Source organism: Leuciscus leuciscus (assembly GCF_965113295.1).
Source record: "Leuciscus leuciscus genome assembly, chromosome: 12".
NCBI lineage: Eukaryota > Metazoa > Chordata > Actinopteri > Cypriniformes > Leuciscidae > Leuciscus > Leuciscus leuciscus.
In genome coordinates this window covers 33,536,070-33,553,972 of record NC_138736.1, presented here as the reverse complement: position 1 = coordinate 33,553,972, position 17,903 = coordinate 33,536,070, and the positions used below count along the sequence as shown (strand labels likewise).

Sequence of the window (17,903 nt, the reverse complement as noted above, 5' to 3'; positions counted from 1 at the left end):
CTAAATCAGGCCTGTTGCAGAAACATGAGATTTAGGATTTCTGCTAAATTTTCATTCATACAGTTCTACAAAATCTGCATGTTTGTTTATTAAATATTTTTCACAAATTCTCAGAATTCTGCTGATTTTTTTTCTTCTCAAAATTACCTTTTTGAGGTAAAAAAGCTCTACAGGTCTGGCTCGGTCTATTAATGATCTTTTATCAGCTAATATTGATCTAATATGAATTTACTAGTCATTTATGATAGATAGATAAACTACATGAACCTGAATTCTTTGTAGCATATGGTGTTTGTTGATGTCTACTTTAAAGAAAAAAAGATTATGTAATTTCAGCAGGGTTTTTTTTATTTATTATTTTTAGCCACATATTACCGCCTACTGCAAAATGCATTTAGCAAAACATTCCAACAAATAAGTGAGCACTTATAGCAATGCTTTTATGTTTGTTTCAGAATACTGATCATCCAACAAAATCCATCCAGAACACAAAAAGTTCTCAACCCCCAAGGATTGGCAGTATAGAAAAGCTAACAGTCCAATTTATCATCACCCCTCAGCTAAGTAAACTACGCACAGCTCATTTTTACTTGCTAACGTCACTCACCTGCAGGGCAACATGGAGGACTTTTAGGGGCAGGAGTTCATTATGTGCTATTATTCTGATGGCTAACTTAGTCATTTAAGCTGATTGGGTGAATTGATGAACTAGGGCAAAGAGGTAACCATTAGTCACCCGTAGAGCCAACAGAGGTTAACATTTTTGCTCAAGGTCACAATTGCTGAATTTAAAAGAGAGGGATTCGCTCATCTTTTAGCAAGCTGGCTTTTTCACAAACGTTGCACATTTAGCTTTGTACAGTAGCACAAAAATGTAATGTAAAAGTAGGGTGACCTCAGTAAAAGGATAATAAAACATCCATGAAATGCTTTGGTTTTGTGGTGGGGGTGTATTAATGGTGAACTTGGGCTACTAACATAGAAGTTGTGGATTAGCTTCTGGAAGCACTGACCCAAAAATGTTTCTGAGATCACAATAACCCTGTATTACTGAGGGTGAGGGGGATGGTATTACAGTCTCGGTTAAAGATCTAAGCACACAAACGTTAGCTTGATCCCAACGAACATGCCAGAGTCTGAGATCATATTCCTGTCATTATATTCTGAGTAGGATATTTTGGATAAAAGGCATCTGTTAAATAAAAAATAACAGTGTCTGTCTTTACATTTTTGTATGTCTTCTTGTGACTGAATTCAAAGGCTTCTGCTGTAAGAAAGAGAAATGGGCATTGGGCCTCGAATTCTTCTATACTGCACAATTTATGCAGTATGTATAACATTACAAGCTCAATAACTTACACAAACACAAACACACACAACACTACTGAAACTGAAGGAGAATAATGCAAGGAAAACAACTTAAGTTTGACATTTAAAGCCATAAATGGCAATTTTATCGTGTTATATACTCATTCTCAAGTAATTTTCCCTGTATAATTTAGCGAAACTCAAAAGTCGTTCTTAAGCAGAATGTCTGAACATCCTTTTCCATAAATAACAGGAGATGGTGATTTACACAACCAAAAAGGACAAAAAACAGTATAATAGTCCATATGATTACTAAAATGATTCCTTTTGGTCATTTTTGGAACATGGCAGTATAAATCGCCATCTACTTTTGTATGAAAAAGTCTTCCTAACATCTTGGAACGACGTGAGCGTGAGTAAATAATGACAACATTTGAATTTTGGGTGCACTATTCCTTTAAGAATTAGTTTATTAAATATGTTCTCCACCTCTCCTCAGGTTTCCGGTTCACACTGACACAGATATCGAGACAGACACTCAACTTCCACAGGTTCTCTTCATCCTTCATGCAGCATGGTGAAAACAGACAGGGGGGAAAGCAAAAGAAAAGAGAACAGGAAAAAAAGAAAGAAAATAATATTCTTATACATGCATGCAACAACTTAACAGAAACAAAGAAAACATGCATTGAAACCAAAGCAAATCACATGCAGTCAAATGTAAGAAACTGAACCAAAACTGTCAGACACAGTGAGACGTCATCTATTAAAGATTCATGTATAGCAGCTGAGTCATTCATAGGCTGTGGATTTCTTGGATCTAAGCCAGGCAGCCTCAGAGGGCACTCTGGGTTTTGGGTTCAGTGCGTTCAATAAGATGTATCAACGGCATTTGTGGCATAAAGTCAGATACTACAAAATAATTTATAAAAATGTGTAGTTTCAGTAAAGCACTAACAATGGAAGTAAACAGAGGCAGGTAATACATGCTAAAATATAGCCATAAGCATAGCCACAATACTTTCATATTAAGGTTAACATGAGACTAATATAATAGAATTCTTTAATAACATGTTTTGTGTGGTTATTTACAATATTAAACAGTTCTGGTCCTCGAATTTGATTTCAGCTTCCAAGAGTCACTGAATCATTCACTCAAATGATTTGTTTAAAAAAGCTAATTTAATCAGAAATGAAACAAATGACTGTCTTTTTGGGTGATTCATTAAATCATTTACTCAAATGATTTGTTTAAAAAACTATCAGGAATGAAAGCACCATTTACTTCCATTTTATGTGGTACATGTCCAGAAAAAGGAATGACTATGGCCCTTTTATTGTAAGCGAATAAACTTACATTTTAATAAATGTAACTTGCCCTGAAACTGATGTTTGATTACTATTTTAAGGTGAAGTATGTATTTTCGGCAGGACTAGCGCCACCAATAGGAATTGCCCAAAAAATGCTTTTCACTTTCACTTGCTTTTCAGAAAAAAATAGCCTATGAATAAGGATACGTATGGTTGTCTCTGCTTATTAAAGGGGGTAAAAGTACACACAAAAATACACACTTCACCTTTAAAAACTGTCTATTTGCTATTTAATGTTAATTTAGAAGCAATATTTGAGTACCTGTAAAATAACAGATTCCACAAAAGCATTTCTACATTAAATAACATTGTAACCGCACTGATTTGGAAACAGTTGGCTTACTGCACATTTACTAAAGAGCTGCTCTGTCAGAATGACCTCACACATTAGTCACGGACAGTACTGGAACGACTCAAACACTCATAGACATTTGCCGTAATTGAAGATTGTTGCTGGGGAAAGATGAGGTGAGCAGGATTTTTTAGAAATATTTGAGGACTCGGAGCTGAAGAAACAGCCTCTATAGATGCAGTGTGGGCTGGTGCACTATGAGGTGTGTGGGATGGGTCTAACAAACACTTGGAGCGATGTGGCGACTCTTTTGTAGAGTGGGTGGCGCAAATGCAAGGTATTGGAGAAAGGCTTGAATAGGCTCACCAATGAGCTCATATATCTTACCACACAACTGCAGTCAAGTCATGGAGCTGGTGCTTTCCAAAAAGTGATAAATACTTTATCGAATTTGCACCCCTCAAACCTTCCTCAGTTGTGACCGAATATGCATGTATTATAATTTTTTAGAGGTTGTACATTATGTTAAAGGGACAGTTCCCCAAAAAATAAACATTCTGTCATCATTTACTCACCTTCTGTACATAAAAGTTTACATGTGACTTTAAATTCCCATGTAAAGATTTTGAATATAACATACTGTATATCAATTTCATATTTTATATTAGTATAATGGTCAGTGAACATGAGTAAATGATTCATTTTGGGGCGAACGATCCTTTCAAGGGCGAGCCGTATAGTAGACAATGCAAATATATACAGTTCATCACTTTTAATGTTGAAAACGTGGGTGGAGTTAAAAGCTAATGTAAAAATGTGTCATGTTGCCCTGAGATATAGATATGCATTTACAAACATGTGTCAGTGTGTTAGGTTTATATTTGTATGCGCAAATGGATAGATCCTAGAGGGAGATATGGGGGAGGTAATACAATAAATTTGCACTTATTTTATTTTATTTTTTGTATGCCTGAACGTCTCACTGATGAAGTGTCACATGTTCATGTTAGTGATCTGAAAAACAACCATATTCTAGAGCCAGAATATAAATTTTTAAACCACACTGAAATGAATGTGAAAGCGTTTACACTGCGTCAATGAGAAAGCAGAGGCAGTAGTTTGGATAAAATGCGCTGATGGGTGGGACTCACTTTCATCAGGGTTGGGTGCTGCTAGGATGGCACTGTGCTGCTTCTTGACCTGTTCTACATCCTCTGACAGCTTTTCAATACAGCCACGGATCTCCTCAACCTGTCAAGAGAACATGCGTTAAATAATGCTCATAATCCATATAGTGACATTTGCAAATGATATGAAAGAGGACTAAATCTAAATGACTACTTGCATATTGTGAAACTCTGTGTAAAAAAATTTTTAAAAAAGAGAAAAAGAGAAAGTAATTGGCTAATTAGCTTGAATAACATGGAGCAAATTAATATTTGTATTTATTCATAATAAAAATAATAATGTATATTTATAATATAATTATATATTTAGATTATATATTTATAAAAAATGAAACATTTTGACATTTTCATTATATTTCTATATCCCATATTACAGATACCATATTATTTCATGTCACATTAAATGTTAGCTTAGCTGTAGAAATTTATTTGCGATCAATGTTCATCATTTGGAAGAAAGCATGCAGGAACTAAACTGCTTTAAGGTGTGAACTGCATAAAAATGAATTACTATGCTTCCTTATATTCAAGTAGCCTAATAAAGAACAGTATGGGAAAAAATGCCAAGAGACTTTTTTGTTTTGTTTTATTTCTTAGATTTAATCATTTTGAATCTACTAGCAGTATTGGCCAAAAGTGATGTCCGGCCAAGGAAAATTGACATCATCCTCACCCTTTATTCTTTTTTTTTTCTTCAAATATTATTCATACTGGCATGACGAATCCGATTCTGACTTGTGATGCAGCCTGAATCATAATCACACCGTGTTCGTTCGTTGGCCAGAGGAGAACTGGCCCCTCGACTGAGGCTGGTTTCTCCCAAGGTTTTTTTCTCCATTCTGTCACATGATGGAGTTTGGGTTCCTTGCCACTGTCGCCTCTGGCTTGCTTAGTTGGGGACACTTAATATTCAACAATATAGATGAAATGAACTAATTTAATAATTGATGATCTTTACAACGGAACTGAATCAACACTGAACTGACTTCAACAACAGCGAAATGCATAATTTTCCTGTTATCACTGTAAAGCTGCTTTAAAACAATCTGTATCATATAAAGTGCTATAGAAATGAACGTGACTTGCCTTGACTTAATCATTAAATAAATAAAAGATTTTGTAAGCGTAGTTGGGCTTGTAGTAAACTTTTGTTTGTGATTAAAATAAGCCAAATTGTTCGGACATAATTTTTGGCCTGGCTGTCATACAAAGAAATTATGAACACATGCAAAAACAAGAGAGAACCAACTTAATATTAGTAACTGAGTCTGTTGTAGTCAATGTATGCTTTATCTGGTGAGCTTTTTGTTTTTCTATGCATTTTTTTCTATGCATAGTAAAATAAAACCTGTAGCTTTTCTTTTTTTTTTTTTTTTTGCCAAATAATTTTGTCAGATAAATAACTTAACCAAGTTTAGTGTTTTGTTATCCCAGCATATTTAAAATATATAATAAAAAAAAAATATATATTTTCCTTATATTTAAATAGTTAAATCAAACTTGTAGTGTCAGAAACAAATATCCCCTCCGTACATCACTTTTGGCCACTACTGTAGATTGTTTTCATTACAAATTAGATTATCAAAATTACAGTTTAAGAAGTTATAGGCTGAAATACACAACACAACTTTTTTTGCCCTGATTTACAGTCTGGGGTGCGTTTCCCGTACAACTATATAGCTCGCTGCTTAACTACCATAGTACGATGCATCGTTGGAGAAATCAACTAGCTAGTCACGACTGTTTCCCGAAACCGTCTGTCGCAAAGTATCGTTCAACCACGTTGGTTTATGACGTCTCGCACGTGGTGGACTAATAACTTATTTTAATTAATCTGTTTAAGATCGAATTAACGCTAGATTTTGTCATATAAGTTACAGACATGGCATCTGAAGACCATTTCTAATTTTTCTCAGTTATTTTGCTTTATTACCAGACTCAATATTTGGCTCGTTCTCACATAGTAGAGCACGTTCGCACATGCGCAGTCTTCAAAAACGGTGCTTTAAATCTCTTGACAAACTAAAAGACATAAATTACATTTGTATGTATTCTAAATAAATAACACGGGTTGTACTGAATGTCAGCTTGCTTATTTTGCTAAAGATAAGGATTTATTCAGTCTACATCTAATGTAAACTAGAAACTATGCTTCTAACGACAGCTCGAGAGCTGTCGTTCCAACCACACAAGTTTGCGATGCTGTTTGCGAACGTTCGTTTGAACGATGGTTTCGGGAAACACCAAATCGTTGAACTATGCTGATAACGACGGAACTTGCGACCATAGTTGGCTAACGATGCTTTCGGGAAACGCACCCCTGGACGAGTCAACGAGTTGCTGAAAGTCAGGGCAAATCTGCAGATTTTGTGCAGTCGGATCACGAAGTGTATGATGGGCATTTGGGCACAGACAACTTTCTTTTCTTTTTTTTGGCTTCAGACTATGATTCCATCCAGTCAGAGGATAGGACATCAAACATTTAATATTTTGAGCCGATTTTAAAACACATTGTTTTCATTTTTTGTCATGCATCTTCTGTCAATGAGATGCGTGTTTCTGTGTGAGTTCGTTGTGTTTGGAATGACTTGAAAGTCCGGTAGTATTTGATATGTATTTACTTTAATGATGCCCAGGTTTTCTCTGTAACCATTTATAAAGTCAGCAAATGTATGATGCGTAGTGTTTTAAAATCTGTTCAGATTTTTTAAATCAAATAGTGTGTTCTGGGCCGGATTTACCTCATATTTTGACATAGGCCCAAGGTCTGAAATCTTGTATGCTGCTTTTAAGGAATTTTAAAAAACGTACTTTTAAAAAAAATTCAACACTATTGTCGAAGTTGATATTGTGGATTTTTGATATGATCATATACTTGTGCATGTGCCATTATATTTACATTTTACCAAAATCAAGCTCAAATAAAATTGACTAGTGAATGTCGTGTTTTTGTCCTTTATTAGAACGGCCTTCTGAGGCAGTAAAGGTCATCGCATTACGTTTTCATCAACTTACAGGTTATAACGTTTACTGTAGCTATGTGGGCGCTCAGTTTTTTTTTCTATTTGGCCAAAATCTCATTTTAAAAGACGAAGTGCTATGCACAGGCTATTTAAGGCAGTATTGGCTATGACTCGATGACAAAAAAAAACAAAAAACACTAAGACACTCTTCTCTGCTCCTCAAATACATAAAACTGTAGCCTTTATATATAGGGCCAGATTTACTAACAGCTCGCGCCAGCACAAATCCTCTTTTGGCGTTTAAAAACTACTGTCAGGACAGGGTTATTTTTGCGGCTGACCTTATTGCATATGCATTTGTACGAGTTTCCCTTTCAGACACAAGATTTATGGGAGGAGAGTATTTAAATGAATCACGCAAGGTGATTTACTATGGTTTGCGCTGGCCAATTTACTGGTATTTGGGGCATTATTTTAGCCTGGGAAAACCCAGACAACTTCCGGCAAATTTAGATTTGCTCTGCAAGTAAGTCTGGCAAAGAGCTCATTCAAGGCCATTTCCATGCCGTGGAAATCGCGGCACCAATCAGAAACGTTGAGGCGGGCTTTACACGATGACGATCGCTCTGATTGGTTTTAGGTCTATCCAATTGTGCCCAGAGGCATTTGAGCGACGTCCACTCCGTTGGTGAAGCGCACCAACTTTTAAATGCAGCATTATTATATTCAAATTGCAAACACATGAGGACAGTCTCCATGAAAGACCCACTGGCAGATGAACATGCTACTACATTTCTCTCCGAAACGGTAGGAAATTAAATTAGATTTAATAGAGGATTTTAACTGTGACAAGATGATTGACAGGGCAGTTTACATGATGGGATGCACGCGACAGATCCGTCCGATAAAGATGATGAAGTAGTATGTCCAAAAGTTGCCTACTTTTTTGCTACACATTCAAAAGTAAATACATTTTCTTCACAAAAAGAGTATACTTTTATGGCGTAGTGTAACATAGGCGAATTGGGACGCAGCATATGGCTTTACACATGACGATCGCTCTGATTGGTTTTTGGAGTTTTAGGTCTATACAATTGCGCCGAGAGGCATTTGAGCGACGTCCGTTGGTGACGCCCCCTTTGGAAATGATTTGTCTATGGAGCTTTGCCAGACCATAACTCAGTTACTACTGAGAATGGTCTGGTTTTAACCAGGCTAGCATTATTTACCACCCAAAAAAGCATGTTAAACCAGACGCTAATTTGCATTGCTCTTGGCCGATTGCGTTGGTCATTATGGAAATGATCCGGCTGCGTCTGTTCTTTCATTTGCACGTCGTCAGTAGATCACGCACAGAACTTTCTTCTCCCATCTGCACTTTTATGGAATTGTGCTCTCATGCTAATTTGCCCTGTTTAGTAAATCTGGCCCATAGTGTTAGTTGAGAAAATGCTGTACTTATTCAAACAACCAGTTATTTATTTACCCTTCCACTGCAAACGACCTGAGGCGGGGTGTAGTTACGTGGGTTTACCAACAGTTTGAAGAGCCAATGAAGTTACGAGGTTTAGTCACAAACTCTTTTTAATCCTTTTCATTGGTTAAAAATGTGAAAAACCCACAGACTTAATAGAGTATTTCTCATATAGTAAAGGGTGTTTATGAATTTCTCATATAGTAAAGGGTGACCAATACATTTATGAAAAAAATAATAATAAAAAGACGAAATATGGAGATACGAGGTTTCTGGCCAATAGTGAAGATAAAGCTTTATTCAAAGAATCTCATGAATCTCAGAATGTTTTAGTAATTGGTTTGTCTCTCTTTTGCATTAATGACAGCAGCACTACAGATTGATATGAACAAAACCTGATGAGCAAATCAAATCAGCTACATCTGCATGAATCATAACTGGATATGATATTTGCCTAAAGATAAAGTTTACCTGTTCGAAAAATTCATCCATAAAGTGGTCTCGGTCGACATGAACGACTTCCTCATCGTCGTCACTGTCCTTAGCCTGTGAGGAAAACAAAAACATCACTTAGAATATCTTAATAATCTCAATCCAAGAAAAATCATTTCTTTAGTCGTTTTTATAATGTTGGGCAATAACTTGGACAAGCACGGAGTGAAAATAAAATGAAATGTTGGGCAACATAGCTCTACAGTAAATGGTATGTAAATAGGAAAAGTGTATTACTATAAAATGATTTAACATGTACTTGGATTAGTTTAGCTGATGCTTTTACCCAAAGCGACTTACAAAGGAGGAATACAACAATAGCGATTCATCTTAAAGAGACAGTTGCTCAAAAAAGAGCAATCACCAGTATTTATCAGCATTTCTTCCATCAATGCAGAATAATCATTTGCTGCTGTTTTTGGTGACTTCACTCAATATCTCATTCTCAGCCAAGAACACAGTGATGAGATAATGGCCCATATACACAAAAGAGCAACCGTATTCAACACATCCAGCGGCTTCTCCATTTCTCATATAGAATTAAGTAGGGCAGCCTAATAAACCAATGCAAATCACATGTTTCCAGATGAGCACACGGTGTCACATTTAAAAGATTGTTTGATTGTGTTCACATATTGGTTTGAGAATTGGGGATAGCTGGAGGGTGATCTCAGATTAGCTGTACGACCAATCCACACTGAGTGGAATAGGACGTTCTCCTGTGTGTGTAGCCATAAAGACCATCCCTCGTCCCAACCGCTGCACCTTTACTGGGAACTAATAACTCTTCATTTCAAGCACACTGCTTCGCACCCGATGAACCGGCAATGTCCAAAGAGAAAACATAGATTATAGTGACAGTCAGGAGGGTGAGCTGGAATCTTGTTTACTGGAACACGATTTGGAATTTCACGGGCACTCGTTAATATTTAGCGGTTAATCATTAATATTTACAAAGCAGTTCTTGGACAAATGTGTGACATTGTTGCCAATTAAACTAATACAGCTTTTATGAGGATTTTGAGCAATTATCATCACCACAGGCAGGCTCTTAATATATTTTTAACTGTAATAAACTTAAACGGAGAGCAGATATTATATTCATGCAGATGAAAGAGACAGGGCATGTTTATATTAAAATTGAATAATTAAAGTAATTCTAAATAACTAAGTAATGCAGTTATTGAAAACAATATATTGAAACAGGTTTCGCAAAAACTTGCTATTCTTAGAAGAAATTATTCATTTCCTCTGGAGAGTTTTATGAGGGCTGTCTATATGAGAGTTCTAACTCTCTGCCGAAGTGACATTTTCTGATCATATTTGTTTTAAGCTTCGGATCCTTTCAAATGTTTCAACTTGTGCGGTTAAAACTGTACGCGACAGTCCAACTTGATATGATGTATTCCAATCAAAACTATAAACGCGAAGTAAAAAACGACAATAATATTTGTCTAATGTGATCTTAAACACCTATTATGTCTATAAAAAGGACAGTTATAAATAAAGTAGTCAAGACATTTTTATTTATTTATTCTGTTTAACACTGTAGCCTTGGCAAGATCATAACGTGTTCCTTTTAAAGGACAAGTTCGGTATTTTACACTTAAAGCCCTGTTTACAGATCGTATCTGATGAAATAGAACGGTTAAGATTAAAATTTGGACACATGCTGCTGTCCCGAGAATTTTAGGTTTATTTCGCTTTTGTGGACCTATTTTGCCAAAACTCGTCACACCCGTGATTCTTCCTTTGAGAGCTTGAATAATAGACACTCCAGCCCAGTTGGTGGCGATAATGCACCTTTGCCAATTGCAAGCAAACCACGGGCATTTCATTGAATACACAGAAGAAGCAGAAGAAGAAGCGGCGGAGTAATATCGTAAAGGTGCTGCGGTCTCACAGCACGTCCTATTAAGTCAATGGAGTTGGACAAAAACTACGATAAAACCTGTTGGAATGCATCTTTTTCAGCGATTTTTGAGGGAACATATCAGTGAACACCCCCTGACCACTCGGTGAGTTTCACGTCTTTGTAAACGAAAGTTTAATGTGTTTTTAGGACGGAATCTTCCAGTGCATATAGACAACCATTGTGGGGGTGGTGGGGGGAAGCGAAATAAACCTAAAATTCTCGGGACAGCAGCATGTGTCCAAATTTTTATCTTAACCGTTCTATTTCATCAGATACGATCTGTAAACAGGGCTTTAAGTGTAAAATACCGAACTTGTCCTTTAAAAGTAATATATATGTAGTATATGGATAAATGGCATTATTCCTCCATTACACTATGGGCAAAAAATGGAGGGTGAATGTTTGTGCTCTGGCGCGATATAATAATATCTAATATATTATATTTGAATAGAAAAAATTAAATAGCTGCTAAAAAAGCCAATGAGGTGGGTGGGCAAAAAGGTTCAATTTGTATTCTGGTGCTGAATTGGTTGACATAAATTTACAAGAATACATTTAGGTGATTGATAACTGGCTATTTCTTGAGCTGAATGTTTTTAATCTAAGATTTTTCTACAGTATATAGAGCTATGCAAGACATAACTGTCTGCCTGTCGGGTGATTGATGCATCAGCCTGTCTATCTCCAGCTAGCATCATTTAATTCATGCACAGGCTATTTTCGCTCTCCCGTCATCAGATAATGGCAATAAAGTCCCTTCCCCCATGAGCAAAGGTGAAATGTCTGATGCTTTTAGCTTACTGACAATTGCATAGTCAACATTTTAGCTAGCCGTTTCTGGTTTAGCTACCGGATTCTATGCATTTCCCTGTGACGAGGATTGCATGTCAAAGCACAATGAAATAGTAACAGAAAGCGACCTGTGTGTTGTCTCATCAGCCGTGCTAATGTTTACTCGCCTGCTTCTCCCCTTATCTGGCCGCTCCCTTCCCGAGCCGTGCCCTCCCTGCCCCCTCAGCATCTGCTTTCACGGGGAGTGGCTCTGTGGTCCCCTGCGCTGTATGTCTACGGTACCGCAATATCAGTCGCTAATGACCTTCACAAAAAAATTATATAGCAACAGATTTCAGGAAGAGAAGGAGGAGAGGTGGATTTCTGAATTTAAGTGCTGAGTTGTGCCACCGAAGCCTCCTACCAGTGTGGTGAGTGTGTGGGTGATGATGGAAGATTCTGCACATGTTGTTGCCTTTTTTTGGGGAAGACACATTCTGTGTCTACAAAGCTGGAGAGCACAGATAAGGTCAGGAGGAAGAGTTTGGAGACAATAAATCTCCTATGATGTTAGACAAGGGTCACAGTTGGACAGCAATAAACAATTCATATCTGATTTCATCCCTTTTGTTGTTGAGGGACAAGAAGGGATTCTCTGCTAAAACAAGGGGAGATATTTTAGAGAATTGTTTTAGAGATATATTTGGTACTACCTCAAAATATATTAGTCTGGAAATGGAGATTTATACTGGCTTGAAATTAAGTAGCACAAGATGTCATTATTAGTCATCAAACAACAGAATACAAAATTTTTGAGGTTTATCTAGATTTTATAAGAAATATATATTTATCTTACTTTTCTATATATTTAAAATGTATTTTATTCTTGGGATGGCAAAGCGGAATCAGCTGCCATTACTCCAGTCTTCAGTGTCACATTCTATGCTGATTTGCTGCTCAAGAAACATTTCTTATTATTGTCAATGTTAATAAACAGTTATGCTGCTTAATATTTTTGTGGAAAACTTTTCAGGATTCTTTGGTTGAAATGAAATGTTTTTTTTCTGCACTTTTGATAAATTTAACGCATCCTTGCTTAATAAAAGTACAGATTTCTTTAAAAAAAAATCATACTGACCCTTTTGAACGATAGTGTGCATATTAATTTAAATTTATATTTTGATATTTTTAGCAGTGAGCTATGTAGTTAGCGTGCTGACAGCATGCTGTTGCATTTGGCCATTTTATTGCATCTCATGCTGTTTGTGGGGCGTTTCACAACTTAAAATAGTCCAGCTTTTAAAAACACATCTTTAGATGAAATGCATTCTGCTAGTTGTCTAGCTGTTTTTGCACAGAAGGCAGAGAGTCATATCGGGGTCATGTGAACACAAAACCTGCCTTCCTTAAGGCAGATTATTTGTACATTTCTGAATTTTATCCAAAGCGACTTGCAATGCATTCAGGGTATTCATTTGGCCAGTTCTTACAACAACAAATAAATAAATAATAATAATCCTTTATAGTTCAATGTAGGTATAGGAAAATTTTACAATTCCTTCTCTGCAATCCAAATATATAGTAAATATAGATAAATAAAGAACCCTGATAGTGTTATTTTTCACATAGTATATTGGCTTTTCTTTTTAAAAAGAGCACCACTGTATGCTTGAGGATATGTCACATCTACTCATTGCCAGCCTTATGACAGATCCTCTGCAAAACTACAGCATAAGCAACCCAAGGTCATTATAGTCTATTTGGGTACACAGCAAATGTCTGAGATTGGTTTTAAGCCAGGGATATTATACAATCAGAGGGCCATTATCGCAAAATAAACCCAGACAGGGTGTTCAGGATCTGGTCTTGTACCACCCTGAGAGCGTCTGTTTTGCCGATGACCGTCCATGACTGTACATTATCCTGCTTGTTACACGGCTACTTAAAAAAATAAATACATGGACATTATTAAATTATTTTAATCTTATACTTGTACAGGCCTAAGCACAGCTGTGAGGGGAAACTATATATTTTATGACCATTTTATTTGGATTATCTTGGTATTTTCAATGAAAGACGTCATGACTTTAACAAACACAATGAATTAAGACTATGCCTGACCTGAAGTTTATTATTTATAAACCAATCAGAACAGATCTGCAGCCCACCAGTTAAGAACCACCTTAATACAGTGTACAAGCTAAATAGGGGGAAAAGATACTTATGAAAATGCCGAAGATAAGTACCTGCTATGGCTTAAGAAGAAAAAATTAATGAAAAGTAAGGAAGATTATGTTGCATGATAAGCATGTGCATGCTCTAACATCATCTGTCTATCATTGGAGAGAAGTGGCTAATGAAATGCTGACGATTCAGGACATGGAGACTAAGTATGCAGACACACTGACACTGCTGTACATGACTCATTTTAAATATCATGTCTAATATATCAATGTCTAAAGCCCAAAGTATACTTCGGCCCTCCGCATTCCGTAATGGTCTGAACACGGTCCACGTGACGTAATTTTCGCCATTCATTTTCGTCATCACGAGGGTTTGTGGAGGTCCAAATAAAGTATACTTTGAAAGACTTGTGCACTCAACTGAGGTGAACACGGAAAATTAGGTATACCGTAGCACTTTATTTTACAGTCCTATTCCGCATGTACATATATGTACTTATTATATAAATTATAGTGCTGGGCAAAGATGAATAATCGCGATTAATCGCATCCAAAATAAAAGTTTGTGTTTGCATAATATATGTGTGTGTACAGTGTATAATTATTTTGTATATATAAATACACACATATGCATGTATATATTTAAGATTTTTTAAATTTATATATAAATTATTTATATATAATATAAATTATGTATAAATACATATACAGTATATACATGCAAATATTTCTTAAATAAATACATGCATATATGTGTGTATTTATATATACAAAATAATTATACACAGTACACACACATATATTATGCAAACACAAACTTTTATTTTGGATGCGATTAATCGCGATTAATCTTTGCCCAGCACTAATAAATTACAATAAAAAAATATCCCTAAACCTAACCTTAACCCATATAGTTGCATTATATTACCAGTACTTTCTTGGGTAACTACACTGTACACATACTGTAAAATAAAGTGTAACCGGTTATACTTTATTTTGATGGTCCAGTTTAGACTAACTAATGTGAGTTTGTTGACATGTAGTTGCAAAGTTACTTATAGTTAGTAGAATGTCTGAAAGTGAACCAATGAAATAAAGTGTTACCAGAAATTGTTCTTCAATTAATTATACTGGTCTATAATTATACTTCTTAATTTTAGCCATCAAGAGTCAAGACAAGCTTGCATTGGGAAAATAACTAGGCTAAACAAGCATTCAAAACTCAACATATGCTGCTTGTTCCAGATACATTTAACATTTGTAAAAATCGCCATTTTCACTTATTTTGTAGGGCTTATACTATTACGATTTCTGAATCAGATTGTGAGAAATCCCAGTGGCACCCTGTTGCCCTATTTCACCATGAACCTCAGGAGGTAGTTAGCTCAGGTAATTGACTCACCTACATAGAAAGTCTGAGATGGATAACGTACATTTATGCATTTGGCAGATGCTTTTATCCAAAGTGACTTGCATTACATTTAGGGTTCACACCTTCCTCGGGAATCGAGCCCATGATCTTGATATTGCCAGAGTCATGCACTACTACCAGAGCAACAGGAACTTAGTCCGAGTATACGAATCCAGCTCCTACCCTGATATTTACCTTTAAATTATGCAGGGCCTCCCTTTCAAGCTGTCAAGATAAAATGAAATATGTTGACTTTGTTGTCACTAATATTTACCATCTTACTGAACTGATTTCGCTAGACTGCATCTATTACGTTACTTTAGTGGGCCAGAATTTATATCCCACCTAGTGTACAATTTCCAAAAATGAAACAAATATAGTGAAATATTCACATTTTCTGACTTGCCGGTTTTAATGGTATATTTTGCAAACCAGCTGTACCATAACTAGACAGGAAGCCATTTTGTTTTAGTTGTTTTATTGGCGGTGTTAAAGACTGGTGGGTGGTGTGCAGCAGAAAGGACATGACATTGTCCCTGCAATAAAACTGTCCTCACAATATACTGCAGGCATAGTCGTACCCACGCAGTGATTGGAATACAAACACGCATACAAACATAATTTGGGCATTTATGCCCTATCGTACATGTGTACATTCATTGTTATAAATATGCCACCAAGCACCACCTTAATAATTGACTTGCACAATATACTGCATGAAAATAATATAAAAGCTTCAGCAATGATATAAAAGTTTCAGACTCCCAAAAGCTTAAATATGAGGTATCAAATGCTGCTTTAGTTAATTTGAAAATATTATTAACAATACTAATAAAAAAAAATAATCATAAAATATGCCTCTTATGAAATACTTAATTGTTATTTTTAAATACTTATTTTATTAGTTATTTTACACAAAAAAAATTCTGACATATAAATTGCCCACATTCATAAGTTTCAGAACACGCTGAATTGCTCAAGTGGTGCTTTCCACGGAATGAATGTGTGTCACTTTCAGCTTTTTCATACTTTGATTTATTTACCCACATTGCGATTAGGAAAAAAAAAGCCCTTGGCAGGAATCGAGCAATAGTGAGTATGCTTAGGATGCGAAAGCAAGAGTGTATGAGTGTGTGGCAGGGAGAATCAAGAGGAATAAGTGTGCAGCTGTAGGGGGAGGGGGAGGAAAGTGCAATGAGAGGGGGATGGGGAAAGAGACAGACCTCCACAGGGAAAGAGAGAGTGATGGGGGAGGAGGGGGCAGAATGATGCGGAATAAGTTGTCACCGGAAAAGGACGTTTAAAAAAAGTATCCCGTTCCAAGCAGGTGACGAGGACCTCCGCTAGCAGTATACGACAGGCTCTCGGAAATTTTCACTTGAATCTGTGCCGGGTTCTCGCGGAATAATGCGGTAAAAAATCAGGTGTGGGGGTAATGCAGAAGTGTCATAATCCTGCATCCCTGCCGTTGGCCCATCTGCGCTGAGGATGGCCATTGGCCACAGGCATCAGAAGTCCTTACAGCGTTAGACAGTAACCTCCTTTAGCCTCATAATACTGCATTAGTTTCTGTTGACAAACATGAGGAACCGCGAGAAGTGGTGGAAAATATGATTATATTTCCAAAGTGGAAGTAAATCACATTCCTGCTCTAACCCGTGGATTCTTTCAATATAATGGTGCATTATGGGATAGAAAACATTTGAGGAATGGCATTAAATTTTGCATCACAGTGTTCCGTCATGAGACAGAGAGAACTGTAGAAAATACAAGCAAGTACAAACCGCATGGAAAGATATTATCAAGAGATGACAATATTAACATTAGCATGATTGTTGTTATTGAACCACATCGCATGTGCCACGCAACCAATATTATTCCTAGAAAAGTGATAGTTCTTGCAAAACATGCTTTCCTTTATCCTCAATCACATTTAATTGATAATTTTATTAGATTCTATGCTTAATTATGGCAATGCAATATATAATTACTGCATAACATTTTGCATCATGTCTAACAATATCCAAGTTCCTTCAAGGGAACCTTCCATTTAAGGGAAAAATTGTGGCTGTAAAAACAAAAAACAGGCAATAACTGTGTATAAAAGATGAGGAAGATGCATTATATTGTGTCTTTAGTGTTGTCTGGTGCATGATGTCCTTCTATCCACCCAAGGGACAGGGTTATTCCCAGTTCAATTGTGCTATAAACCGAGGCTAATAACAAGAAGAAACTAAATAGACAGTTGATGAGTCATTTGTCAAAGAACTAAAAGCATAGGCTATATATGGTCATTTGAGTAACCTCATGCCATTAGAAATCAATTGAGGCAGATGTGAACAAGCCTAAATAAAAGACCATAAATCACAATCCAAAAATGAATCAAGGGCTATTTATAACTATAGGGCTGCACAACTTCTTCATTAAAAAAATACAAATGACCAAAACTGTAAAAAATCTTTTTACGGTTTTAAAATTAAGAAAATGAATAATATAATAAACTTTACAGCAGCAGAATTTGATATCCGCAAAAAAT

General features: G+C 36.2%; 1 protein-coding gene and 1 long non-coding RNA gene across 2 annotated transcripts in view; one reads left to right on the top strand and one right to left on the bottom strand.

The window, feature by feature from the left end:
- The window catches only part of stx1b (syntaxin 1B), a 44,701-nt gene that overhangs the window by 17,859 nt on the left and 8,939 nt on the right, over positions 1–17,903 (bottom strand). The window contains exons 2-3 of the mRNA XM_082186303.1: positions 9,067–9,141; positions 4,123–4,222 (exon numbers count right to left, since the gene is read on the bottom strand). Coding sequence (XP_082042429.1) covers positions 4,123–4,222; positions 9,067–9,141 — 175 coding nt within the window. The remainder of the gene's footprint in view (positions 1–4,122; positions 4,223–9,066; positions 9,142–17,903) is intronic.
- On the top strand, positions 7,434–7,958 carry LOC309511228. The gene is made up of 2 exons (XR_014210537.1): positions 7,434–7,796; positions 7,837–7,958. It is a non-coding gene; the product is annotated as an uncharacterized lncRNA (long non-coding RNA).